Source organism: Puntigrus tetrazona, chromosome 21, assembly GCF_018831695.1.
Source record: "Puntigrus tetrazona isolate hp1 chromosome 21, ASM1883169v1, whole genome shotgun sequence".
Lineage (NCBI taxonomy): Eukaryota > Metazoa > Chordata > Actinopteri > Cypriniformes > Cyprinidae > Puntigrus > Puntigrus tetrazona.
In genome coordinates this window covers 868774-878016 of record NC_056719.1, presented here as the reverse complement: position 1 = coordinate 878016, position 9243 = coordinate 868774, and the positions used below count along the sequence as shown (strand labels likewise).

The window sequence follows — 9243 nt, the reverse complement described above, 5'->3', positions numbered from 1 at the left end:
ATATATATATATATATATATATATCATTCACAATGTCTACAGCTTAAAATTTAAATTAATGAAAGTTACATTTCTTGCATATTAAGATATGTTATTTACTTTACAACAATACATTTGTGCTCAAAAATGTTGAAATATTATAAGAGAGATTGCATTGCTGTGCAACTAAAGTGTTAGGTACTTTGCAGGTTTTCTCTGCAGGTTTTGAGACTAAAGATAGTGTATATAGAATAGATGGATGGTAATAAATGAATGACTGAATGATTAATACTGTGGAACTTCCTCTATTTAGTGACTTTACAGTGTTCTTAGTGGCCATGGAAAAACACTGCATCAGGATGTGGAAAGATATCTATAAAACTTTTAGCATCAGAGGATGTATTTGCCAAGAATCTCCTGATCTGGGCCGGTCTGTAAAAGCAGAGATGACTAAGATATTTTTAATTGCCTAGTTTCTCATCTTTGCAGCAAAGATCTACACTGGACTCTCCTGGTTATGCCTGCTTCTAGTGGCACGGAGGGACAGTTAATCACACAAGCTCAGCTGTTACCAAACTTAAAGCCATTTCTGATGTCAGGAATATTTCCTGACATGTTTGCTCAAGGATTCGCTTCATGAAAACTGTACAGCTAAAAGCAGTACAAATGTCAACAGCCTGTAATTTCTAGATGGACATAAGTGTTTAAAGTAAGTAATAAGTAAACATGGTAAAAGCAGACAACAAATGGATGCTGAGAGCGAAAAATGAGGGGAAAATACTAAACCAAAATAGAATGTCTTTAAAATAGAAAGCATATGATGATTGCATACCATTAAGAGCTATTAAATCAAATGAGGTTAGAGTTCAACAGCTCTTAAATGTGACACTGTTTCATATTCTATGTGCACCTAAATATTTATCTATCTATCTATCTATCTATCTCTATTTATCTGTGTGTGTGTGTGTGTGTGTGTGTGTGTGTGTGTGTGTGTGTGTGTGTGTGCATCAGTTGACAACAAACCAAACTGCATCTGCAAACAAATGTATTGTATATGTGCTATACTTTTTCTTAGAACTAACTTCACTTTTCTAGTCATTTTTGCAATTATTTTTAACCAGCAAGTGTTTTATTGATTTTTAGATGATGTTAGTTTCTTTCTTCACATACCTGTCCTAGCAGAAAAATCACATTCTTATGCTTTATGTTACTGTTTAGGAGGTGTTTACAAAAAGATTCTTGCCATATTCTGTATGACTTACAATCACACTTATTTTCCATTAGGCAACACACTAAATGCAACACATGATTTCTGGCACTATAAATGTTTTTATTACTCTCTCCTTCATATTTGGGCGAGTTGGCAAATGAGAGTTTTTGTTTGCACACTATTATCAATGTTTAACTGGATTTTAACATTAAACTCAATAACTTACGTAATGCGTTTACCGCATGACACAACAATACAATAAATACATAATGCAAAGGATTAAAGCAGGTGTGACTAGACGTGTTTGATAAGAAAAAGCAACCAAAGCCAACCAAACCAAAAAGTTTATTTCTCACGGGTGCCGAATGATGAAGAAAGGGACCATCAAATAAAATAAAATCAAGGAATAAAACAAGAGGTTCAAACACTTGGTGCAAATCCTACTGCTACTGTGTTGTTTTCAATTTCTCAGTCTCCTTGACCTCACTGAACCTAAAGATATTGAGTTTATTGGACTGTGAAATCATGTGCTCATGTGACTGCTTACATGCACAACTAAAATAGGAAAAAAGAACAGATAAATTAGATAAATATGATCAAATCTACTTTAACCCTTAACTGCATGTTCAGCACTCATTTAAATGTATTTATTAAATTATATGAATCATATTATGCATTGTAATTCCTAAAATGTAATTTCCCAAAATGAATATACTTATGGCTTCATTTTGCAGTGTGCCTTTATTTATAGTGGCAGTTTTGTAATTATAATCAATTAGGAAATTGCTTCTGTTAGTCCAAGATAATAGCATAATTATGATCTCCAATAAATTCTAATGTTGAGTCATAAAGTTCAGCTGTTCAGTGCATTTGCAATGACAAAACCTGCATTTTATTAAACAAGCAGAAAAATCTGTAGTATTAAAAGACTCTTCTGAACAAGAGTCATTAAAGTATTACACAAAAAGGTAAACTTTTAATTACATTTAAACTGAATGAACTCTGTGGGATCAGACTTTTTTAGGTGAACTATTCATTTAAGGTCGAATTTAAGTCTAACTAAAATGGTTATTTTTAAATGGAATGGGATCAAAGCACTGAGCCAAAGCACCTGTTACAAAACAAAAATTTGACTTTTTGAACTTTTCCATGCCCCATGGTCAAGTGGCATGACATGACTCAAGCCCATGTGCTTCAGACATTTAACCCTATAGCAGACAGAGGGAAATCGCGGCTCAAAGATCAAACGAGTTTGCCTGTGAGCATCTGAATCTAACAGAGGCACAGAAAGCATGGTGACCTCTACCGAATCGTGTTTCTTTGGTCAGCTGAGATATTAGCCGTGCCGGTTTATGGGTAGATAAATGGGCTTATATTCATAAAATAAACTCATAAAGTGTAGTCATAAGTGAAGGTGGCTTTTTGATGGTGTAATGGTCAGTAGTTTATTTATAAGACTTGTGATCACTATGAACACATGATAATTAGTTGCTGATAATACACACATATGAACACACACACACAGTGGTGGTCAAATATTGAAGAACTTGGACTGGCATTAAAATGTCATATATGTCCCGTGCACTGTTGTGATTGAATTGTGTCCTAGAATGAAACATTTAACAAAGGTCACCTCTGGGGGAATGTGCTTTAGGTTATTGTACTATAAGTCTGTATGGATAAAAAGTGAATGCTAAATACCAAGAGAGAAAAAGAAGAAGTGGAGGTAAACCCAGAAACAAGCCACTACTGAGACAAAATAATGCGTCATCTTTTTCTGGCCACTCGGTTGTTATACTAGTTGGTGTGGAATCACTGTTATTTTCATATTTATTTACATATTATTATACATATTATTATACATATTACATATTATTTACATTTAAAATAAGTTTCATTTTTTTTTTTTTTTTTTTTTTTTTTCATACATCAAATGCATTCACTGCATGTATAGCCTATTACAATATTACTACTACATTTTTAGATACTTTATGTTACTATTCAAAAGTTTAGTGTCGACAGGATGTAATTTTCCTTTTATGAAATTAGTACTTTTTTCTTAGTGGACATAGTGGATAGCGGATCAAAACTGACATTTATAATGGCATGAAAGGATTTCATTTCAAGCAAATGCTTTTTTTTTCCTATTCAGTAAAGAAAAATGCATTGTAGTTTCCACAAAAATACTAAGTGGCACATCTGTATTCAACATTGGTAATAACGAGAAATGTTTCTTGAGAACCAAATAAGCACTGACTGGAGTAATGCTAATGAAAATTCAGGTTTGCATCACAGGAATAAATAAAACATTAAAACAAATATAAAATAGTTTGTACACACACACACACACACACACACACACACACACACACATATATATATATATATATATATATATATATATATATATATATATATATATATATTTATTTATTTATTTTTTTTTTTTTTTTTGATCAAATAAATGTAGCCCTTGGTTGGATTAAAATGCTTTTTTTCCACAGGCAAAAAAAAATATCATGACCTAAACGATCGAATGGTTATGTGTGTTTAAATACAGTTAAGTACTGTTCTGCACTCTTCACATGCACCTGACTTCTGAATTAATGTGCACACAGGCCCAGTTGTCTCTCCTTTTATTTTTTACATCCACTCATCTAATCCGTGAGATTGAGTCGTCATCATGGCCAGAAAGGGTCGACTGCATGTCAGCCTCACGCCAGCTGTCCAACACTGAACGAGTGCACGGCCATGTGCTTCCCACCGCTGCCAGTCACTCTTCTGCATAACTGTTTGTGTTCCCATCCCAAGATTACTCTTGCGTCCTGTAACAGTTCTTGTACTATCCTGATGTAAATTCTGATTGTTTGAATGCCCGTTAAACAAATTAACATATTCCAGATGCTTAGCATATAAATGGTACTCGTGGTATATATGTGCAAAAATGGACTTTGGAGTGTTTAAGCTGCGCAATGGGTAGGGTTAGGGTTATGGGGTAAATGTATGTAATATGTATGCGAAAACTGTGTATCATAATCACGCTAAAAACATATCATATGCACGCGAAAGCTGCTTATTATATGCAGGCCAAACACAAGCGTGTTGTACACACGCCCAGTTTCCACGTGGTATTTATACGCATTTTCACAATGGCGCATCGATCACTTTCTGTGGTATCAATGAAATGAATAAAAGACCCAGCATAAAAGTCTTTCCTCTTACTGTAAACGACAGCATTTATCTTCTCTTTAATGTTGCAATAAATCTAGGATTTTACAATTACTAAGAATTTTGGGCTAACCAAACATTAAAGCGCTGAACTGTATCTGTCAACATCGTTTAACTTCAGGGTCCTGTCAGTGAACTCCGACCCCTTCAGCTTTAGGAGTGATTGAAGTCATTATAACAAGGTCCTGTTTGGTTGTGCGTGATGAAGAGCAGTTGTGTTGGAAAAACAGGCAGATTAAATGCAGCTCATTAATCAGTTTTCTTCATCTGTGCCTTTCTTTAACTCCGATTTAACCACAACCGGAAACCCTCCAATAAGTAACATAGTTGGGTAGGTGAGGGAGATGCAAAAAAAAAACCCTCCTCTGTCATACTCAACGTGTTTTGGTGTTACGTAATTCTACCATCTGGAACTGAGTTGCCATTTTTTTCCCCCTTAAACCAAATCAACCATGTTTTAACTCGAACATTGGCATAATGTCTATTGGCATATGTAACCCATTACATTTATCCAAGCTTAGTAGTTTAAGGTTAACAGGAGATTGCTCAAAGCTTGTAGTCTATATTTAATGAAATTGAGTTAATAAAAGGATCTTAAAAACTTTCAGTTTGAAAAAATTCAGTACCACATTCTCAAAGCAGCCTAATAAACCAAGCTACAAGTCTTAAAGAAACTGATACATTAAATCTAAATTTGGTAAATGTTATATTTCATATTAACCGGCCATTTGAGTCTATTTATGAGCTGGTAACTAAGAAAAGCCAGCTGATTCATTATACCAGAGTGCTTACCACTAGTTTAGGTCAAAGTGAGATTTTATATGGTTATATGAGGACATCTACTGGTACACAGGGAAACTTCTGAAACAACATGTATACATTTTTCTTTTTATTATTTTGCATTTTTATTGTAACTTCCTTTTTATTGGTTGATATAATGTTTGCAATAATAATAATAATATAGGTAGATGATCAAAAAATATATTACCATGGTCACCATTTGTTTTATTGTTATACTTTACACCATACTATATTATTATAAGTATATACTACTATGCTATAGGAAATATTTGTGCAACTTTTGCGTATTTTAATACTTATGAAGTTCTTATTTTGATATGTTTTCATTCAATTTATCACGTTTGAATTAGTAATTAACATTTTAGATTGCTTTTTATAACACTTGGTAGACCATTTATGCCCGAAAGAGTCATATGATCATAAATCTTGGAGAATAATTGATGACTCTCGTCTACTTTTCATTTTCTTTTACAATTTCCCTGAATATCTACCTCTAAATGATCCCCGTTTGATCTTCAAGTTCATTTAAGTCTGCTGAAACCAGTAGAAACGTCTTCTAGTTCCGTTCCTCCAGGCTATTTCACATGTAAGATGAATCATGACGCATAACAGTTGGACTTTGCCCAGTGTTGGGTGTAAATCATAAATTGGCACATGTTGGCAATATCGCTCTTTTAACTGTAGAGGGTACTAGAGCACCGCTATAAGAGTCCCGTTTCAAGCCGCAAGATTCAAACAGCTCATTACAGGCGTTTTAAATAAGCTAAGTGTTAATCAACACACTATATCTGTACAGTCACGCAGACATGAACGCAATACAATAAAACGTCAAGTTCTTATGGATCCAATATTGGGATCTAGGAAACTACCCGTCCCTGATTACTCCACAAAAGTGCAACAACATTGCCCCGCCCTCAATCAACACGGATTGGATAGCCCGTCCTCTCCGAGTTTCGGAAAACGCTGTGATTGGCGCCACGAGATGTCACTCATTTCAGCGGGGAGTGTTTCGGATCCTGAGAGGAAGTGAATGATTCGCGTTTGCACTTGACGAGGGGAAATCATATTGTTGGGCAAATTAAGCGCGTATCCACCGAATTTTAGTCGTTAAATGAGATTGAACCGGTGGACGTACATCTTCCGTCACGATATGGTTTAAAAGGATAAACGTTTTCGGACTCAGACTTCGTTGCTTTGGATCAACTTGCATTCACAGGAGGTGGAGGAGGACACACTTTGCTATTGTTCCAGCTTTCACACGAGCGTTGTGTGTGTGTTTTTGTGTATGTGTGTATTAAATTGCCCTTTGGCTTTATGGCTACGAATTTTGAACCCATTTATGGACTCTCAGAGGATGAAGTAAGTACTGTTTTCGCTAAACTATACCGTCTTTAAGGCAGTGCATGCCTCCCACCATATTAATATTGTATGTTTATTGTTTTTCATAACCTGATTTCAGTTTTCAGTTCAGGTTTCAGATCCACTGTGGCACACTACCAGCATCAATTTTATTAGACCTAAGAGAATTATTTCAATATTAAAATTATGCATGTAAAGCTTAGTAAAGTATTTAAACGTCGTCAACATTGACAATAATTTTTTGCCATTTCCATAGAATTCGGACACTTTAGATATTCAGTGTTAGGAATGTGAAGAAATACTCAAATCCTAATATATCCATATTAATGCCAAACACCATCCTTGATTTAAGTCATCTAACGCATAATATGTAGATTGTTGTGATTGACAGCTCACTTGCCAAATATCAGTCAAGATATCTGGGGTCGTTTTATGCTGTACCATAATTAATAATCTTAGACAGCATCAGAATCAATTAACCGAATTATTAGTGCTTTTTTTTTTTTTAATTCTGTATTAGTAACGCAATGTTGTTGGTATCACCACATACATAGTTTTCATAACACATAGTCTTGAAAAAACATGTGGGCCAAAGAGCAATGGATCATGATCTAGATCCATCTGTAGTTGCTAGCTAGAACCCGTGTTACACTGTTTCTAATGATGTTACAACATTTTGTAGCAACCACAACACCATGTTGTTTGTCATAACAGGGTCCCGGTGTAACCCCTGAAAATTCAGGTCAACTTTCTTGAGAGACGGGGGACCTCCTTAGGAAGCAGGTGTTTGTGCACGATTCAGTTGGATCCGTGTTAAAGTCTTTTTTTAGTCTTACCGCATGTCTTCCTGTCATACCAGATCTGTCTTTTACTTTTAATGCTAATGGTGATATAGTTCAAGGCCATGCGTTCATGGGTGTAAATATCAGCAAAGTTATTTATTTATTTTTTTTGTAGGCTAGGCTTTGATATTCGAGTCCAAAGGGTCACGTATTACTGTCCGTACAATTTGGCAGGTACCTATTTAAGTCTGTCTTGCATTAAATTTATCAGTCAGCAATTTCTAGAAAGATATGCGACCTAGCACATGTAGCGTATCAGGTTCTTGGGTGGAAAAGTACCAAAGAACCAAACCCTGAAACCGTAACTTAAGAGTGAAGTAGTTAATTAATAATTTTTGCGGCGTTTTACTAGGGTCTTGATATGTTTCGCGTAAACGAAGAGAGGAATGTTACTAGCTAGATGTTCATCAGTAGGTTGAACGGCGAATGATCAAAGTGTGTTTGTGTTTGGATGTTAAACAGGAGAAAGACTGAACATCCCTTGATTCACTTTCTGAGGAAGCTATTCTGAAGTGTGTAAACTTGATTTGATGAAACTGAGAATGAAGTGAAAATTCACCCTATCTGTTTTCCGATCGCACGTTATAGGTCAAATTGCGAGTGAGTGATTCATCCATGTATACGGTAGCTAATTGTAAATGGATCTCGCTGTGAAAAGAAAGACTTCTTTTCTAGTGAAGCATGCAGGACTTCTTCAATCACCCAATCCACTTAAACTCATTTCTTTTAAAAAGTCAATTTATACAATTGACTACAAGCTTGCAAGCTGATGGACAGAAGCAATTCCCCACCCTCCTTTTCTGTAAACATCCAATACAGAAAAGATCTTTCACTGCTTTTTTTTTTCCAGTCAAAATCGATAAATTGGCTGATGTTCGCCATTTTGACTCGAAATGGCAAACATCATAACCATGTCTTCTGGCAAGTTGCTGTGCTGTCATTTTCTAGTAATGTTCCTTGGCGTTTGGCCCTTTTTTATCACTTTTTTTTTTTTAAGCATAGAGTTGTCTGCTTAACTTTGTTGCGTCTCTAAAGGTCTTTGAGGCTTGTCACAGGAAATCACCAACTTTTATTAAAAATGTTTTATATTTAGTCTCTTTGGAATTGCTGCAAAATTGGCGTTTAAATGCACAAATTTTAATGAAATATTTGTAAGCATACTTATCCCAGTAATGCAAATGCATGCGGCATGTTTGAATCCAATTGAGAAAACGTTTCTTTTTATCCTGTTTTTGGGATTATCTCAGGTCTACAATGCAAATTTTTATTTGTGTAGAGGTATTTACATAAAGGCAATTTTAGTCCAACTGACCCATCAATCCCATTTCAGACGTATTATTTGGGTCCGTGTAAACACACCTAGTGTGTACGACCGGTAACAGTAGTGGTACTTCACGGAAGTGTTAGTTTTAGTTGAATTGATGCAGTATTGTTAAACACAGGATTACACTGGCAATCTCATCACGAGTATTTTCCCTCCAAAGAACCATCAAGTTGATGTGTTATCCCAAATCATAGCACAACACACAGATGACATGCATTACTTCATTAGTATGCGACTGGAATCCGTCAAGCTGGCTGGGACTCAGCCCCGTCAGCGGGTCTGTTTACCACACAACATTTTGTCAGTCCTGTGGGATCCCTTCACTCGCTCCCTGAGTTCCTGTCTCTTTGCTGGGCTTGATCGTGCCTTTTCTGCTCCTATAGATCTCAGTTCCCAAGATGCTGTCTGTGCACAGGAACGACAAGCTCTCCCATAGAAACTGTCTGGCGATTCCTTTTATTGATGGAACTCTTGTGGAATTTAAGTCTCCCATTTGTTTT

At 35.6% G+C, this 9243-nt stretch overlaps 1 protein-coding gene and 1 long non-coding RNA gene across 2 annotated transcripts in view; both read left to right on the top strand.

Annotated features, from left to right (window-relative positions):
- LOC122326300 overlaps positions 1-4667 on the top strand; it is a 39561-nt gene extending 34894 nt beyond the window's left edge. Inside the window, exon 3 of the long non-coding RNA XR_006247460.1 lies at positions 3808-4667. This is a non-coding gene — a long non-coding RNA (uncharacterized LOC122326300). The remainder of the gene's footprint in view (positions 1-3807) is intronic.
- Positions 4668-6217: 1550 nt separating this feature from the next.
- The window catches only part of nedd4l (NEDD4 like E3 ubiquitin protein ligase), a 61579-nt gene continuing 58553 nt past the window's right edge, over positions 6218-9243 (top strand). Inside the window, 1 exon segment of the mRNA XM_043221004.1 lies at positions 6218-6577. Within this exon segment, the coding sequence (XP_043076939.1) occupies positions 6533-6577 (45 nt within the window). The 5' untranslated portion in view covers positions 6218-6532.